This window comes from Anopheles darlingi, chromosome 2 (assembly GCF_943734745.1).
Source record: "Anopheles darlingi chromosome 2, idAnoDarlMG_H_01, whole genome shotgun sequence".
NCBI lineage: Eukaryota > Metazoa > Arthropoda > Insecta > Diptera > Culicidae > Anopheles > Anopheles darlingi.
Window position 1 is genome coordinate 41,819,309 of NC_064874.1, and position 20,094 is coordinate 41,839,402.

The window sequence follows — 20,094 nt, forward strand, 5'->3', positions numbered from 1 at the left end:
ATGGTAATTTGCTCCCTTAACCTAGTTCAGTCGCCACCAGCGCCTCGTACTTGGACACTTGAACCGTTACTGGGGTACTGCTGTCCTGCGTCCTTCTCGGTGGTCAGTGGACGCATTGATATTCGCAGGATAATACGAAATCAATTATGTACCATCGCTGGTGGTGGGAGTACAAGAGAATACGTTGTGCGCTCTTCTGCCCTCCGGTACATGATTCTCCTCGAGTTTCTCCAATATCTTGCCAGTTCGACTTCAGATAACGACGCATATCCATTCCGCTGGATTCCCTTTATCCATTGAAATACAATGGTATTTCCTGCTGATGATAATGGCTGCGGTTACTGATTACTGCCCTTGTAGACGCGTGAGTCACTCTTGCGTGGGATATACGCATACGATACGACGTCCAAAAACCATCCAACCAACCAGTTGGAGGAGACATGTTCTCGATTACAACAGGGCCCCTTCGCGCCGCCGTCCTATGTTGTCGTCGTCGTCGTCGTCGTCGTCTTTGCTGCCATTGGCACGGTATCGATCAGGCTTCCGAGGAACCCACAACCTAGCGCCGTGTGTTCTTTGTTCTTCGCAGTCACTACTGCATTGTTTTCGGTTTTCCGGATCGTGTGTTCTAGCCAGCTTCGGTTGGATACGGTTGGATGCATCTCCTCCCCTTCTCCTCCAGTCCCTTCCATGCCACCGATGGTGATGCGATGCGGTGTACCCGGTCGAACACATCCCCTCAATATAATACAACATGCAGGTTGTGGCGTCTACGGCTCTACGGGTTCTAAAGTCACAACCGCAGATGGTAAGACGATCCCGTTCAAGGTGATGAATTGTTGTTTGTTTGTCCCGATGGCTGCCGGGGTGGCATTGCGCCTCGCGGTGGTGGGCCTCGAATTTCATAACAGAGACCCCGCTAGCTGCTTCCTCTTCCTCTGCTGCTTCTGCTTCTGCTGTTCTGTGATCGCTTGGCTTGGCTTGGCGTTAGTGTTCTTCGCTTCGGCATTCAGAACCGAAGCCTCACTCTCGCCTTGGACTGCTGGTGGTTGCTATGCAATCGGTGCGGGGTTGGTGCTGCTGCTGCTTGTGGATTGGTGGCCTTCGTGTCTAAGGGTTCCTTCAATCGAGTTGTTCCGTTCCGTTAAACGCCCGTCAGGAATGGTAACAATGCATTTGAATGTTGGCGACGCTTCGGCTTCTAGCTTCTAGAGAACGGAGAACGGAATGTCGTGCGCCTGTCGTGTGATGGATGGTCGATTTAAATATCAAACGATCTCTGACCTGAGGAACGAGTAAGAATTAGGGGATGTGTTTCAGTTCTCCTTTCCGGATCCCCTCTGAACAAATGACTTTGGTGCACCGGAGGGGATGCAATAAAGATGCATAAGTTATGTAGTGAGCGTGGAACTGCGCCCATATGCTGGGGTTTCTGGGGCGTGTGGCGTGTGTGGGGGGTAGGTCAATCAATTGCTTCCTCCAGTGCGCGCTATTTCCCGGATTTGCACCCGTCAGTTGCTTTGGAAGTACGTTAACTGATCGGTGCAAGTACTCTTCCCGTCGTGTACCGTAGACCAAGACCTATTGCTTTCCGTGCGGCGGTGCCGAAGAGCTGTCGACAGCTGGCGTGTTCTAATTTTACTTAGAACAGTAATTGGCCGTCTAGCAGCTTTTCTCCATCATTGACTACTGCAAACGCACATCATGAGCACGCCCGGCCGTCGGAGTTTGCATTATTTACGCTTCGTGGCGTCTCGGAAACCTCCTCCCCCCCCACCCGCACCATCAATATCCATCCGCGACTTCCTGGCTCCTGGCCTTTACGGTACGATACGGACATGTACCGATCAGAACTCGGCGGTTCGGTTTGGCATTGTGCAGAGCACGCACATGTTGATGGTTCTCTGGGTGTCTTAGCTACAGGTTTCATTAGCATTTCCTTCCTTTTTCTCTTAGAGAGTCTTACACAGACACACACATACACCAACTCACGCCATTTTATGGGCTTTGACTGCCAATGGTACTAATGGCTTCTGCCATTTAGATCACGCGTGTTTGCAAGGTTTCTTCCGATACTTTGAATTGTTGCTCAAAGGTTTCGAGGTTGGAGCGCTTGTGATGACTTATTAATATACTCTAGGTTGAGCGTGAGTATAGACCAGAGAAATCTGGTTTGGAGCAAGCGATTCCTTTCTTTTGATGCAAGAACCGATTTCGTTCGTGGTGTTCCAAACATGTAGAAAATGTTCGTTGTTGGTTTAATGTACAACAAGTTTTGATCGATTTACATCAATTTTCGATGCAGTTTAGAGAGTATCGTGTGATTAAAATTATGCTTTGTAGGCTAGTTATGAAAATTAATCTAAGCAAAGCTTTTTCGTTTCGCTATGACAAGTGTTTACACATAAACCAATATCTTTTAATGTATATTCGCTGCGATATGAAAATTTTGATAACACAACGAATTTGTGTGCGTGTGGAGAAACTCCGTTTGCGCAAAATGCGTGATATGTTACTAAAAATGCAATTGTATTTCATTTGTTGTGCTACTTCAGATGACTTTTCTTTGGCGACAAAGTCCTTCTTTGTTATTACCTTCATAAGTAATCGAATACCAAACATAAAGGTATCTAACTTCTTCCTGCTATGCTACATGCTATGCGAAGCACTACAAGTCTGTTGTGCAAAACGAAGAAGTGCGAATGGTAACGAACAAGCAATATATCTTCCAGACATACTTAGGAATCCAATATCGCTGTGCGGTAGATGAAAGACAGAATCAGACAGAAGGGCGCAAGGGTTCCACAGCAGAAAGTGGATACTTTGGGTATCCAAATTTGTGCAAAACACACATGCAAAACATCTACTCATCGCGAGTGAGTCATCGCGCGTGTCCAGCACAGCGCCACGGCATAGAACCATGTGCGGGCACAATTTATCGAATCGACCGAGCGTTCAAGATGTTGATGTTTTTTCGAGTTCTCGAGGGGTTGTGTCGCGCGTAGGTTTGTCAACCGGAGGGGGGACCACCGGATGCCTCGGTCTCGGTCTCGGTTGTGTGTGTTTTTGCCACAAAACAACAACGCTATAAATATGTAGCGTTCTCGGTGTGGCGCAGTGCAGGGCTACCGACGTAGTACACGTTATTGGACCTCCTAGAAGTTTGCTGTAGCTGAAGTTCCAGCACAAGGTTCGTAACGACAAGAACCAGTGGGGCGGAGTGAAAGAAAGAACGAGAGAGACCGAGTATTTCGAGGAGGCTCGGACACTCGGACGGGGACGGCCGGCCGGTGTGTTACATTGGCCTCCTCACGCGGTTTATGGTTACGACGCGGAAGAAAGATGTATTAATATTTCAATTCGTGGCTGGAATGTGGCTTTGTCATTACCACACCGACTCCCGAATGCACAGGCCTCTTGCTACTACCTACCGGGACAGTCCAGCACAAGTGTTTATCGATTTTCGCGTCATGGCGACGTTTTCCCGCCCGACGGGGTAACCACCGGTGGAAATGTGTCCAACGTTCATCGGACCACCAGTCAGTGTACATGCAGTACCACCAATTGTCTGTGTCTGTGGCTTATTTGTCACATTTGTGCACACGCAGTCCACCCACATCGAGACCGGCACATGTTTTGCGAAAAACAACTTTTATATGTAACGACACACCACCACCGGCACCATATTCGCTTTTGCGAGAGGTGCTCCTGGAATTCCTTTTTGGAGACAAACCACTTTGGCGGCATTACACAGCTTCTTGTTTGTTTCTGGTGCCTGGTCGCTCTCTGCTAGTGACGGGTCTCGGAATGTTCGAAGCGGCGTGAGGCAATGCAGAAGCGTATTGGAAGCGTTATTGGTCTACCAGCTGCTGACGAAAAGTAGTAAAAGTGCTGCAGCCTATCTGTTAGAGATGGTTAGAATTTGACGAAAACAACTTTCAGTAGCATTGCTTGGAATTAATCAGAGGGGAGGTGACTTGAACTAAATGACAATTTTAGTCATCACTTCCAAGGTGGTTCTAGCAACGATTACTGACCGCTATTGATTGATGTGTTGTGTCCGGTAAGGGGGGTTAGTCGCTAACGTTCAATCATCGGTGGCCTGTCTATATTTGGTCATTGAAACTGCATAAGTAATGAGGCAATCGAAGCATTTTATAGCATTTTCCGACCCTGGTTCAATGAACGAAACTGTATGAAGCCACGGTCTGGAGCTCTGGCGGCGATAGAGTTGTTTTACCGAGGAGAGGGTTCTGCCATTCAACATGTCCGGTTTGCAGCGATGACAGGTGGCCCCATTTCTAATCTCGATGAAGAGAGGTGAACCCATTGTCATTACCTATCGCTCGTCAGCTTTACGGCACCGGCAGCTTCCGGTCATTTCGCCTCCACAGCATCGACATTCCACGATCCGATCCGATCGTTGTACTCCGGGCACACACATACGGGCATACACCTACGGGCACCGACCGAAGGGGGTGTTTATGTATGTACGTTATGCAGTGTACCGTTGCGGGAGCGTTTTTTTAGGTGTTTTTCTTTCTTTCATTCCCGCTGCCAGCTGACTTGCCACTTCAATTCAGTACTTCCTGTTTCGTGGTTGCGCCACCTAGCCCAACACCCTACCACCCACCCAGCCAGGGCTCACTTCCGACGCTCTCGAGTCTCTTGTGTGTGTCTGTGTGTCTGTGTGTATGCTTACCTTTCATCGCAGCCTTTCCACGGTACTGTTTTCGCGCCTCCAAGTTCATTCCAGTTGTTTGCCGTGACTTGCACAGATTATGCAGTTTCCTAACAGTTTACTCTTTCACCCTCCGTGACGCCAGGTTTCTACTACTAGTACTACTACTACTACTACTACTGGCCTAACGCTTGGTTCTCGTGGACTTGGCGAGACGCTTGAATTGAAAGACGCGATAAGAGACGCGAACGGCAGCGCGTAGGGCTATAGAATGGAAGCGTGAATCTCACTGTTTTGCGTCTGATGCAATTCCCGTTGCAACAGTATCACGTAACTGCTGTGTTGACATGGAGGAGCAGCCGGGTGCGTGATAGAACCGAACCGTTCTAGGGCCATCCGGTTATCGCTTGGAAGTGATTTGTGTTGATGTTCCACAACGATGGCGCATGTATGCCGGCATGGAGTTACAACCATGTTATTCGAGATTTAAAGCTCTTAGTCGCGCTGTGTTGTAATTATTTATGTAATGGATTGTGCATTAGAATCCCCTGCTCTAATGTAGAATCCATAACATAAATAATTGCAATAATTACTAAAAAAAATTCAAGCTATCCTTTTTCTTAAAATTTTGACATTTTACCTCTTTTAAATCTGCATAGTACACGCTTAGTTTTAGGAATGTAATTCATTCGATCGCAGATAATGCTTTCATTTTTACGTCAGATCAGCAAGGCTTTAAAGTGTTTGTTTATTCGGTGAAATTGATTCTTTATGTAGCACAAAGATTTTAATACCCAAAACCGCAATTTAGTTCTTGCGTTGTTTACGCAAAATGCAGATGATTTGATCGGTAGGGCAGACGATAGCTCCTGGTTGGTTACACATTTTTAGCAAGTTTCTGATGATATAATTGTGATTGTTCTGATTGATCGATTGACTTTAAACAAGAAAAGACGGATAGCCTGGAGATTATTTAATTTCAGTACTTACTTCTACCAAGTTTGTCACGTATTGGTCACGTAGCAAAACTTTGTTTTATCGATAAAAAGTGGTGAAAGTTAGAACGAAGCAGTTTTGGTGAACTGTAACGGGTGTAGTGATAGATTTCATTTAGACGATTCATGATAATCCTCAATTAAAGAACCGCCAGACTATAAAGCGTTGTCGTGGGCCATTATTGTTTGATGGGAATCAAAATCCTCTTTTCATTGGACCAATGAGCCAAACGGGTTAAACGAGATTCAAAATGATAAATTGCTCTCAATAGCTGATACTTTCAATCGGTTTCTTAAAGGTCAATCATTTTTCTAGTGCCACCCAATACCGTGCACTTTCTTCTAACTGATGCTAATTTCATTCTTTTATGCTTGAAAAGCGACATACTTTCATTTCTTCTGTCAAGGCATATAAATATTTGAAAATACATTCAAAAGCAATGTTAAAGGGCATCAAAAGAAACTGTTAGCGAAACATCTTGTTCTTCTTAGCACTTTTTAGCGTAACATTCGCAACACGTAACGACGAGTGCTTATTCCACAAAAAAAAAAAAACCTCTTGTTGCCACGATACATTCTCACGCGTGAGAAGCGAGCGCGAGCCGCGAACGTTTCGCGTGGCGCGTAACCTTTTGCATTTGCACGCCGGAGCGATCGAGCGATGAGTTTTTGATTTTCACGAAAAATTGGCCACGAAAATAGAATCACACAAAATTCGCCGTCATCTATCACCAAGTCGGCATCTCGGCGAAATTCCCCATTAATCGGTGGTAGCAAGAGCTTGGAATGGGAGAGCGCTCATGTGTGTGTGTGTGAACCATCCCGGCCAATGGTCGAACGATTCTCTTAGCGTTCTGCGTTTATGGCCCCCCTCTGCCCCACCGACAAGGGCTACTGCGCCACCGAGCGCGACGAATCATCTTTTGATGGCGTTGGATGGGGCGAGGGGTAGACATATAAAGATGATACAGACGGGGATGGGGGTGATACTGTGACAAAGACATTGGTCTCTCGGTGGGGGAATTGGGTTGAGGGGTTGGGATTTACGTGTCTGAAAATGAACGTACATTTCACGTTAGTCATCATCATCGTGTAAGATGGAAGTGGTGTAGGAGTTTGTCGTTTGTCACCGTCAGTCGCGCACCTCGTTGCTGCACCACACGTCACAATGCACAACACACACGCCACGGCGTGGGCTTTTGATGAATCATTCCTTGAGGCAACCGTTACGTTAAGCGCAGCGATCGATAAGATTGCCTATTTTTATCTCGATGATTTTACTTACTAAAAACTAATCCTCTGTAACCGACGTCCTTGGAGGTGGGGGACCGATCGCCGTGTAGGTTTCTGGGATTAATCCGAGAGCTGCAGCTGCTCCACGCGATGTGCAATGTGTTCCGATGGTGAACTCTCCTGCTGCTGCTGCTGCTGATCGTAACCGGCATACAGTGCTAGTGCTAGTGAAAGTTTATGATCACCAGACTCCAGACCACCGCCCTGGCTTGGCGCGCGGCGGAACTACTCGTTAACTGAACTGAAGCGTCCCGTTTCAACCTCGAGCTGGCCTGGCCTGGCCTGGCCGTAGTCTGGCCGGTTGGTGATTTATAACGATTTGCTCTGTTTCTCGTTGTGTTGTTGTTGTTGCTGTTGCTGCTGCTGCTGCTGTTGGCAGGTGCCTAGCAATTGCCTAGCAATAGGTTGGGGGCCTTTAAGCCAACGACGAATGGGCGTTGTTGATGGATTTGGTTTGGGTTGGGAATCAATCTGTTGGTTTGTTGGGAGGGCGCAGTAGATGTGGTTTGCGTAGGAGGTAGGTTGCGTATGATGAAGAGCTGCACTTGCGCCGGGAGAGTACCAGTTGAGCAGTGGGTCGAGTCGAGAGGTGCGCTTGGGTCAGTGAAACTACCCAAGTCTGGTGCTGGTGGTTGATTACAATTCATAAATGCAGCGGAAATTTCACTCCAACCAACCACTGCTTCCCATCCATCCATCCATCCATCCAGCCAGCCACCCACGGACGGTAGTCGCTGTGTTTCTGCAGATCCTAGTTGCACTCTTGCACGCCCATGCCGTGCCGTTTTGTTGCCGGTTCGAGGTTCAGGGCCGGTGTTTAAATTCGTCTCGTTTTCCCTGGGGGAGGGCTATGGCACAGTATGGATGTACAATTCATTCCGGTACGCGGCTTTATTTATTCTCAGCTAGTAAATTAACGATATTTAAATTAAAGAATGGCTAGAATATATTTATTGTTCTTTGCTGATCACTGAAGATGTTGTGAAAACTTGTGGAATAGTTTTCTGGATTTTTGTTTAAATGCTAAACATAAGCATAATCATTTATCTGTATTGTATTATTTGTGTGATCGAACATATTTTCAAAAGAGTGATCAAAAGAGTGATCAATTTCAATCAAAAGAGTTATTAAACTATTTACTGAATGTCGTTTAACCGTCGTTACATTCGGACTAACACACTTTAAGTCGCCAATTGTGGCAAGCAATCTTTCATCAAGCAAAATGAAGATAATACTAGTCTGTCACAGATATGGAGTCAACAACAAGGAGCTCCAAGGTTTTGTTTTTATTGAAATAACATTGGTATCAATTTATTGTTTCCCCTCATGACGAATCGAAACATGCAACATGACTAGCTTCGAAGTAAATGGATTGCTCTCTTTTTACTCTTTGCACGAACGCTACATAATGTGATCAGTTATGTGAAGTGTATGAATCGGTTTATTAGGGTTGAGAAAAATGTCAAAACCTTTATTCTTTATCTCCAAATTGCTGACTATTCTGTTCTGCATTAGTTATATGTAGGTCCCATTGAGAGCACACCAATAGTCATAATTGGGGTAGAAAAGGATAACTTGACTAATTACAAACTGTATCAGGATAACATGCAAAAGCAATAATCACAATACAAATAATAATTATTCCAAACATTAATTATTACAAAATAAATAAATAAATAAGCAAACAACTAACGGAACGTGGACAACGCCGCGGCGAAATTGATCAATGCTGGCAAATGATCAAATTCTGGCTGTGCGCGGGGATCGCTATAAGTTGATGAACTCATCAGACGATGGTAGACTCGCGAGTTTATATGCTGATGGTGATGAGTGGAAGGACGGCGTCGAATGAAAGTGAAAACTGAATGATGTGATGGCGCCCATTCCTTCCTGTCGAGGGCGAGGGCAAGGTCGTCACTACGATGACGAACGATGACGGAAACGCGCCACTTGTGCACCACTCCCGGTTCTGTGCGTGTGACTGCCGCCAACTCCTCGGATTCCTTGCTGCTGCTGCTGCTTCTGTGACCCTTGGGGTTTGTTGTGCCCGTTTGTTGGAACCCGACGTTTGCCTTTTGGGGTTTTTTTTGCCACATTTCTACGCGTCAGGCGGTGGCCGCCGCTAGTGGGGCGTCGTCGCTCCCAGCACACTCCAATGTTGGGTATGCGCGTGTGCTTTGGTATGTTTTGATAGGCCTCAGCACAGACGGGGTCAGCACGATGGAAGAGATCATTCAGCCGGTCGGCCGGTTACGGGTTCGTGTGGTCGAATTCCTAAATCAACAAACAAACCCCTCCTTCCCTTTTCGCTTCCTCCCTACATATCCAGTATCTAACGCACAATCCCATCGCTTCCAACTGCGTCAAAGCCATCAAAGCGAGAAGCGAGACACCACAACAGCACAAGAGAGGCGATGGTGTTTTGATGGAGGACAGGTTTTCGGACCAGCAGCAGCCCTGGCCCCGGTGTGTGTGTGTGTGTGTGGCTATGAATGACGACGCCGGTTGAGCGCGTGCGATGTGCGCGAATTGGTTCACTTAGGCCTAATCGCATGTGACACGAAGCGTCAATGAGTCGTCAAATCGACGACCATGATGGTGATGATGATGATGTTGATGCGGTGATGGTTTTGCGCGATCGATAATAATGTGTGACGATGGCGCGTTTAAATTGATCACTCTTAGGACGCCTTTGATACTGCGTGGGAGCTAATGATTTGTAACCAAACGCTCGCCGAACGCTTTGTGTACATTTAAGATCGCTTTCATGGTATTTTATGGCGCTGAGCCTCCTCAAGCAGTGTTCTGGGTGCTTGGGAACAACATAATGATAAGTGTTATGCAGTCACATATCCGTAGTAATTTTCAAACAGTGCAAACCGTTCACGAGGTGCTACGAATCTTAGGTTTTATATTTAAGTTTGGGTGTCCAAAGAGTTTAGTGATGATGTTTTAAAGCTCTCTACGGCTCGTTTGTCCTATGTGTTCTGGACGCCAATTGTGTTTTATGTAACCTCAACACTGTATTATGGAACAGCAAGTTTGAAGCAGTCCATCGTAAATTTATTAGAGTTGCTTTGAGCTCTTTTTCTCGCATCGTGTCCTATCTTCTATCAAGTAATTATACAAAACTCACCGTTTGTGTTTATTGTTAGGACATCAGAAGCTTTGTCGTTGCCGCAAAGGGACCCAAAAGTTGTCATTAAATTATTAACAGGAGAGATAGACGCCGCAGGGTAATTGACCCGCGTAAAAATTTACATCAAATCTACGACAAATCAGACATCGAGACTTTCTTGTTCCACTACTGCGGAGATAATACTACAATAATAACGATCCTATGCCTAAGATTACGCGTAGCTTTAACAGCAACTATATTTCATTCGATTTGAATATATCTGTCGCGAGCAATGCTCTCTTATCCGCTTCTGGCTTTAGATTTGCAAATGTTAAGGCCAATCATATGGGCAAAAAGTTTAGTTTACGAAATAGAAAAAAATGAATAAGCCTTCCGGCCTTGCCTAGATCGTGCCATGTGGAATACACACACGGACACACACACGATGTAGACAAGGGAGAAGACACAGGCCAATTGGATTCACGGCCAAGAATCGATTAATCATGTCGCTGAGGAGGTCGATAAGCAAACGTCGTTCCCACCTTGCCAAACGATCGAACGACGGCTAACGGCACGGCATGGCACGACACGGCGAGTGCATGGTGCTGGCCGTCCTCCAATGCTCCATTGGGTGTTGCTCCTCATGTCGACAAGAAGTGCATCGAGGGTGAAACATGTGGTGCACGGGGTGGATTGATGATCTTTTGGGTGAGATTTGGCATGGGGTCCCGTCACGTACCCGGGATCCGGGTATCTTTGCGGACGTGTTTCGGTCTCGCTTTGAGAGAGAAAGAGAAAGAGAGAGGTGGGAACCGGTGGTGCATTCGATTAAGTGTTTCCACCGGGCATTCAGAAAATGTGTTTCCGATTCTTCCCACACTTTTCGATTACCGGGTGGCCTGCCTCCCCCGTGATCAGCGAGTTTTCCGTGGCATTTGCTGAGAGACCAGACCGTGCATGGGTGAGCAGCAGTGCGTTGGTTGGGGATAGAGGGATAGCGTGATAAACCGGCGGTTTGGCGGCAAATTTCCAATCGAAAACGACCAATCACACACACACATGCGGCGACGCCGGCACATGAATCGTGGTATTACTTGGTGGTACCAACCAGACGAAACTTTTCACTTTTCATTTTTCATTTGCCAGCTGCCCCGTGCGCCCGATTGTGGAGCAGCTTTCATTTTATGCGATGATGCACCGACGGCTGCTGCTGCTGCTGCTGCTATTGCTGTGTGTGTGCTCTGTGGTGGCATGTTGCCGTTTATGTTGGGCATCTTCCGGTCCGCGGAACCTACTACCTACACCTTTCCGGTCGCCCTCCACCCTGCACACGGTAACGGTGCTGTAATCGATTTACTCACTCGTAGGAGAGGTTGATATCACAAGGGGAGAAGCTTCCTTTCGGTCTTACGTAGCAGCATTGTGTTATCAACGAAAGTGTTGCGCATCATCGTGAGCTTTTGAGGGTAATCGGTGAGTATAATAGGCTCACTCTGTCTCTCTTTTTCGCACTCTTCATCTCTTGCTCTTCCCTGCTGGCAATGGCTTTCACTGGCATCGGCGGACTATGGCAAAGAGAAGGATGCTCTGCACGGGTTGGTGGATAATAATACATTAACTCTGTCCGATGCTCGATTGAACTCACTCCTCGCCATGCGAGATGCATAACAACCAGCGGACACGCACGCACGCACGCAGGAGCTGGCTACCTATACATTCATCTTGAGTTCGTTCGGCGAGTTATGCAACGTACTGTTGTTGTTTTCGTGGAAGCAAAACTCAAGATTCGCCATCGGCGCGCAACATTCATCATCGCAAAGCATAATGCTCTCCTCTGATCTCTGCTCTGCGTCGTCGACGACAACAACGACGGCCGCAAGCGTTACAGTCCGTGAACCATATCCTACCGCAAACCAGAGCCGAAGGTCAGGTGTGGAAGGAGTGTGGAGGGAGGGAGTCAGTGGAGCGCGGCTCATCACGCGGCTGTGGTTGTGATTGAGATTGAATGATTAGCTGTGAACGGCCCCCGGGGTGGTAGTGGGAGTAGGTGAGTGGGGGTGGGGGTGCTCTGTAATCTATTCTGCCCTAGTTTCTCTCCGAGCGTCAAAGGGGGCTCTCGAGCGCACAATGACCTTCGGTTTTGCCCCGAATCTCCCCGTCCCGGGATCAGGCTGCCTGGTTCGGGATGGCCTTCTCATGCTGCTGATGGGGGGACAGTACGATGGAGTGCAGCGTGCGGAGTGCGGCTCGGAAAGCCGTGAAATAGAATGATGAATGAGCGCATAAACAGTTCCGCCACGAGCCGCTAGCAACACCGTCGTCGGAGCGGCCAACACAGGCCCTGATCACCCACCCTCCACCGCCAGTCAGTCCGCTCCGTGTGTCTCGCGGTTGGAATGCTGGACTGTGGTGATGATTGCTACGCAGCGCTCGATTTAAGGGCAAGATGAATAAATGGAGACGCGAATGATAAATTGACGAATCTTGTCTGCGTTGCGCGATGTTTCGGTTTTGGTGTTCTGACAGGAGGATTCTGGGGGGAACCAGCAGCAGTCCAATCAAGCGGTGTGGTAACCGTGACACTCTCGTTGCTACGCTTCATTTTTTGGGATGGATTGTGCGGGGAGAACCTTGGAGTGTCCAACGGCGCAGTCAGCTCCCGCTGCTTTTTCCGGTGCTGACTCGCGGCCAAGACCCTACCGAGGATGTTATTGTAGCAGAGGAAGTGCGCTACTGTCGCTGGGTGGGTTCTCCAACAGAGAACCAGCGCACTATAGTTCATCTTCTTCTGCTGTGTTCGCGTATTTGAAGAAGTAGCAGCCAGGTGTTTCCGTCGGGGATAATTTGAATGTCACTCCTCTGTAGTGGAAGCGGAAGATAGGAAGAATAAAGAGTTGCATGACTTGGAGACGCTCGAAGGGCACGGCACAAACTTCCTTCCTTCCCGATTGGGGAAGGATGAATAAATGATTTTCCACCGCCACTGGCTGGCGCCCTCGTTAGTAGCCGAATCTCTAACGGGCCCTTCTGCGAGCGGTAGTAAATTTTGCTTCCCTTATCTTGACCATTGTTCTTCCGCCGTGTGACCTTTGTGTCGTTGCATGGGCTGCTGCTCTATGCGCTGCATGCGGAATTCTCGCGAAGAACTCGCTGCTTATCGAAATTTATGCTTTGGGGCTCCACGGAGCAAAAGTTAATTGCAATTAACTATCTAGGGTCTCTCTCTAGGGTGAAGGATACGGTACGGTTTGGCAAAAAGGAAGAGATAACTTTGAAAATTGTTTGTTTTATTTTTCCCTGTTGCAATTGTTCTACAGAAGGATGCGATGAGTCACCGCGAAAGGATTCGTGCATTGCATTATGCGCAATACTTATGCATTGCATTATGCGCAATACTTATGCATTGCAGAATGAGTTGAAGTTTCTGTTTTCACGTGTCCAAATTATGATAATGCATTGCTCTAGCGTCCATATTATCAGAGCTGAGGCCAATAGTGACGGATCTCTGTTTTTCGAAGAGAAATTTGATCATAAAACTATGAAGGATCGTTGTGCGCCTTGTGTCGTTTTCCATCATAAGCGATGGTCCAATATTATTAACGCACGTTTGCAAATTAAAAGAAAACATCTATTAGGTGTACAGCTCTTAGTTTTTTCGATTTTTTGGCTCAACAAAATCCATTAATTTTCAATTGTGTGATCATTGTGTCAACATTTTTTTTGTGTGTGATAACATGTTCACCATAAACTTAAACCAACAAACTGTAACTTTTTGCATCCGTCTTTTTTTTTTCAAATGAAAGAAGGTGGGTCAAATGAAAGTAATTTCCCCACAAAATTCAATTTTTAGGCACAAAACTAAGTATTTTCAAATCGAGAAAAAAAAAGTTATAGACAATATTATGAACAGTACCTTATCTTGTTTTAATGGTATTTAGTTGTACATTTCTCTAATAATTATTATCCCGGGGTCTCACAAATTCCATCGAGTATGAATATTTTGATGCAAATGTTGCCGCGTAGATACCATTCCTCCGTGAGTCTCCCTATGGCTAATTAATATTTAATCCACGTGCAATTACTGATTGCTATGCGATGAACGAGGAGTCCCGAAGAGACGACGCATAAAACAGGTATATTTATTTGCCTTGTTCCCTGACAACGCACTTCCGAAAATGCAATGTGTAAGTTGCCTTGATTGGCGAGGCCTTGAACGAACCGAAAAAGGGAACGAGCCTGCGAGATGATGGTGTGTGCTGCACGGACGCATTAATTGCTATCAATCAATCGATCAATCAATTAATCAAAATAGTCATCCTATTAGCATCGCATTATGGGCAAAGCGGACAGACGCCGTGTCAGTTCGTCACCCACTCGCCATGCCGTATTGCGCAAAAACGCATTGCGAACCACCTTAAACATTTGACGCGCAAAAAAAGTAACAAGACAACAATAAAAAAACGATCTTAAGCGATTCGATAAAAGAGAAGGGCGTTAATAAGGGTGTATTACCGCGGCACTTGTTGGTAACGGCGGCCGCCACACGGTAAGCAACGACATGCAAATTTTAATCAGCAACATATTAACCATAAACGTGCAGCGATCATAAAAGCGATAAAAGAAGCAGCTGCGATGCGTGGTGAACCGAGTGTGTGTTTACGCGAGTAGCATGCAGCAGCACTAGCAGCAACAGCAGGAGGCTAGTTAGTACAACCATCGCCAATTCGGTATAAACATGGGCGGATCGAGGGAATCGATTCGATCATGAAGCGAACGGGGACCCTATTAGTCGATTAGCAAAAACACCGGAGAACACCTAAGAAGGGCGTATCTGCGGTGTGCTCGTTCGGTTTTTCCCCCTCTCCCCCCTTTCTTTTTCCTCTCCCCTGCTCTACGCTTGATGATTGTTATTTACATTTTTTATGGGGTGAAAAATTGCTCGTTTCGCTTCGCAAAAGCAGCGCGCGTACCAGGGAAGTAAGCTAATTAACACGACAATAAAAATAGCATTTTTATTTGTGTCAAGAAACACGCGAGTGTGTGCGAACGCTCGCGCACTCGTCGACGAAGATCACAAAGGGGGAGAGGGGATGGTGGTTAGAGGGCACCCACCCCGAGCGAGCAGATGATGGTTTCGCATCATTTTTCATTCGGTTCCACCGCTCTCAAGGTGGTTCTCCTCCCCGCCCTGGGGGCGGCTCAAGGTCTGTCTCAACAGCTGACAGGTTAAGGTGGCTGCTGCTGGCTGCATGCATCTTCGGTACCATCTCTTCATTTCATCCTCCCCTTTTTGGTGGTCACCATGAAATGAGCCCCAAATGTCAGGTGAAATGATGGGGGAGAGGATGGGGTGGTCCGCACGACCCGAAAAGTCAGTGGCAGTTAGTGGCCGTCGTTGAAGAAGACATTGAACGATAAAAATAAACCCCCGAACCGAGGGGGAAGACTAGAGCTCCGACCTCTGCTGCCGCCTGCCCGGTCGGTGTGCGACATGCGGAACCGTCGTCTTGTGCCGAGTGTATTTTAGGTGTCGGAGATGAACCCCGGGCCTTCACCGCCCGCTCCACAAATGCCGTGTAACGGAAGGCGACCTTCTCCGCGCATTGCAATGCTGTGCATCCCGCCGCCCCTCACAGGGGGCTATTGGGTGTCAGTGGCCCAATGAGCGGAAACCCCTTTCGCCATCGCCGCCTTCGCGAATCCGCCCAAAAAACCCGCCGGGGAGTGTTGTGTTGTGGAATGCCAGCTAACATTGAGGCGCACCGAGTTTCGTGGACGAATGAAATTTGATACCGACAAGCTGTTTCCATATTGTCCCAGCAGCACCCATCCGTTGTTTCCGGTGGACGTAAATGGGATGCTGCATCTGTTCTCTCTGCGGGGTGTGCTGTGGGTATTATGTTGGTGATCATCGTGTGCTCCATTTGCGCGCTTATGTGATTGCCCGTTGTTGGATGCAAAACAAAGAGGCGTTACAGATGTAATGCAATACTGTTGACATTTTTGGCCGATTTGAGTGCGCGAATTGCATGTACGCCATTTAAACGATTCTGTTGGGTGCAACTGAGTTACGCTTTCAATTTGCCGCAGATGGAACCGAACAGAAATCCACAGAAAATGACTGTTAGCGAGACTGACCATGTTAAGCAACTATTGAACGATCGTAAGAGTCTCGCATAGATGATCGTTTAATCCAAGATTTTGTTTGTCGGTGGATCAACTGATCATTAGTGGGTTCATCCACGAATATTGCATTGTCTGTCCAGACCGAATTTTTTCATACATCCATCATGTTAAACATGCACGTATTTTCGATAAAAAACGACATGCTTTAGTGAAAGATGAACCTATGACCAATTTCGAGTCGAATAAATGCTAAATATTAAACGATCAGATGATCCAGCAGTCTGAGTACATCATAACTTGATTTTCAGATTAGGAGCATTATGGATCAAGGTTAGAATGTAGAGCTGTTGGATATTCATTAGGACAGGGCTTGTTCAATGGCACTTGTTGCATGTCAATCAATCCGAGTACCAACTCTTGCATTCTAAAAGTTGTGTTCTAGATCGAACTAACGGTTTTTTGATAAGAAATCAATTGTCTCTTAGCAATAGAACATCTAAGAGTGTTTACGAGTAAAAGTTCGGGAAATATGCTTTCGTGAGGAACAGAATTTCGAATTGGAAATCAATTTAAACCAAGATTGAGCTTATTGATCCACAGCAAATAAAAAAATAGCCGTATGCTTAAAAAACTAGAAGATAACGATTGTTAAATTCTATAAAAAAATTAATCTGCTATAAAAAAATAAAAACAATAAACCTAATTGACCGCACACATTACAAAAAATTGCAATGGTGCTCGTCAATCTGCTAGATTTGTCCGTCACTGTCGTCCTTTCTGTTCTTAGCATTAAAGTGGTAGGTGTTGGTGGGCCAGGCTTTTTTCAAAATAAACACAACACGGTGTTAAAAATAAAATCTGAATTAAATTTAACAAACTAACTCGTGACACGAGCAGCAGCAGCAGCGCACCCTCGCGACGCGCTCGCGGGCGCGGCTCGTTGCTCATCGCCCGACGACGAACGACGACAATTAATTTCACCGGCGGACAATTGCTTTGGCAACATTTTGTGGCGCAACACATCACTTTACCGGTCTCCCAAAAAGGGTTCGCCGCGGCATTCCTGACGGTTGCAAAATCAATTCCAAACTCAGATAGCTACTAGTATGTTTTTTGGGGTGTCACGTGCCCCCTTTCGTTTGGCCACTAATTTGGAGAGCAAATGTGTGTATGTGTGTGTGTGTGCGAGCGCGCGCGCGCGTGTAGTTGACATTCTAATCGGTAGCTCGCGGGATCAAGGAAAGGGGGAAAATAGTCGACAGTGACGCTGATTGCACGCGCCATTTGCCACTCTGCAACACACTACTCTCTAGTGCGAAGCCGGGGGGAGGGCGGCCGGCGAAAGCTGGCGTGGTTTTTGGCGGATACCAAAATGCCAAACAAGTTCAGCTGGTGGGTGGTTTCGCGAAGAACGTGCACTGCTGCCACTCCTTTGGTTGTTGGTTCGTTGGTCGGTCTTGTAGTAAAAAGGAGGGGGGGCTGGTTGCCTGTCTCCGTGGCCTGTTGTTGCTTGTGGTTTGCAGGAGCATGTGCATGTTAGTGTTTCGTTATGCGACCCGTAACGATGCACGATCACGACAACGGGGAGTGTCGTTCTGTTTGATCAATAACTGTGACCGTGTGTGTGTGTATGTTTGGAAGAGATGACGCGTAAGCATGATGTTTCTTAAGACATATTGAACGTCTTTAACGAGACACAACGGTTATAATGATATTTACTTTGGTCCAGGGAAACGAGAAGATGCTCTTTAGGAAATAAGCAGCAGCAGCAGCAGCAGTAGGAGCACCTTTTGAAACATGCCTTTTTTCCATGTTTGTAGAACTGCGTCAACATATCGCAAGAGTAACGAGGCGCACTCAACGCACACCGTCGCTCCCTTTTACTAACCCTGAGACCATCCCTTGGAGCTGGAAGCTCCTCCATGGTCTTCCGTGACAATCGTTCGCAACACAAACTGCATTCTTTAGTCCAGCGTACATTCGCGGTGTATTTCTTGTTAACTTGACATTTTTGTCCTTCTACATCAATTTAATATTTTGTATGAGAATCGAAGAAGAAGAAAAAGAGGTCTAATCTATCGGAACCCAACTTATGCGAACCCAGAACAACCAATCGTTGTCATTGGCACGTTCCACCTTCAGTCTGGGTCTTCGAATAAAGACCATCTCGGTCCCGTCGTGGACAGAACGTGCTTTGCGTCGTTTTGTCGATCGTCGCTCGACAGTGTGCAGCGACACAGGAGGGTGGTGTTGGTGGTGCTGCAGACGTGCGCTTTGGTTTACCTTTTTGCAGTTCATCTTCTGTCCCGAAAAACCGCCGCCTAACGCGTAACACGTGTGTGCGAAAGGTGTGCCCGGAAGAAATGAAAAGAAAATGTCACCAGAGATATGCTTAGATAAAAGGGGGCCAGTAGTCCGGCCGTGTCGCGTGACCTTTTCAACTCGATATATTCCTCGGTCCGCGCGGGTACAAGTCACGTTTCTGCCGCATGTGCCAGACACAGCGAGCTGCTGGGTGTGCATTATCATAATTAACGATGTCAACGGGTGGTGGTTTTCGGTGGAATGTTGCCCTAGGTTCAGAATTTGGTAGCATAATGCTTGCTTGCGTTGCAACCGATCGATAAACCTTTTCAATTTGCACTTCTTTGATTAAGGCGAGCCAAGATGTCTCAGGCGTTTGATTAAGTATTATTGTTGATTAAGTAGAATTCCGTCTCCGGTGGATTGAATGTGCCATAGATCCTACGGCTCATATATCGCACCAGAAGCAATTAGCAATTATCTTCCGTATTTTATCTAAAGTTGTCACTGCCGTGGAGCTAACAACAACAACAACAACAGCCGGAAAAAGAACGAACCCTAGCTTAAGCATAGGTTATCACGAATGTCTCTAACGAGATACGGTGACGATAAGGATCATAATTTCCCGCCTCATATGTGGCATTGCGTGCACACCGTCGGGCCGACCGTTTCGGTGACAATCGGATTCTCTCTATCCTCGTGTCGTTGGCTCATTGGTCATAATTTATGCATCAAATTGAGATCCATTCTGTTGATTGGACGCGTTGCTATTGGGCCCACCACCAACTCGCCCTGTCTGTCATGTCAAATTTACGTGACGAACGAATGTAAAAGGGCAGTTGCTGTTGCTGGGCCGGGTGGAAGGAAAAAAAGTTTGATAAACTCCCTTCCCACTACGGGTCCAGCCCGGAATCCCATTGTTCTCCGAGGCCCGGGAGTTTGGATCTATTTTTGAATATGAACTTCTTACTGCGAAGAAGCCCCCCGTCTCTAATTGCTGGAAGCCATTTAAGATGGTAATAATTTACATGAATTCTAACCCTTGCCCGACGTCAGAGTAGACAGTAACTAACAGATAGTGATGCGTTTGATCGATTCGTGATGAAATTATACGGTTTCTTTCTTTTCTTCATTCTATTCCTTTCCCGGTAGATTATGTTCGCTGAAAATTACACGCCTGTCGCTGCTGACACCGTTACCGGCGGATCTGACGTCACTGTCGCTCGCGGTACGAATGCAAAGCTCGAAGCGAACGTTACGGTCCCACGAGATTCCGGTGCCCCAGTCGCTCACCTCGGCATTCAGCAGTACCGCCGCAATGGGCGGTGGCGGAGCTTCCACAATCGGCGGAGCTACCGCAGGTGGTGGTGGTGGTGGCGGTCCTACCGGTGGTGGTGCAGCCGGTCAGCTGAACTCGCCGCCACTACTGGAAACGGAACTGGATCTTCACTTCAGTCTGCAGTATCCACACTTTATCAAGCGCGAGGGCAATCGATTGCTGATATTGTTGCAGCGGCGTAAGAAATACAAAACGCGCACGATCCTGGGCTACAAGACGCTGGCGGAAGGTGTAATTC

General features: G+C 47.0%; 1 protein-coding gene across 2 annotated transcripts in view; it reads left to right on the forward strand.

Moving 5' to 3' along the window:
- LOC125949258 (phosphofurin acidic cluster sorting protein 2) overlaps window positions 1–20,094 on the forward strand; it is a 37,022-nt gene that overhangs the window by 9,238 nt on the left and 7,690 nt on the right. For both annotated transcript variants that reach the window (XM_049676141.1, XM_049676142.1), the window contains exon 2: window positions 19,670–20,094. This exon is cut by the window's right edge and continues 416 nt beyond it. In XM_049676141.1, coding sequence (XP_049532098.1) covers window positions 19,670–20,094 — 425 coding nt within the window. The remainder of the gene's footprint in view (window positions 1–19,669) is intronic.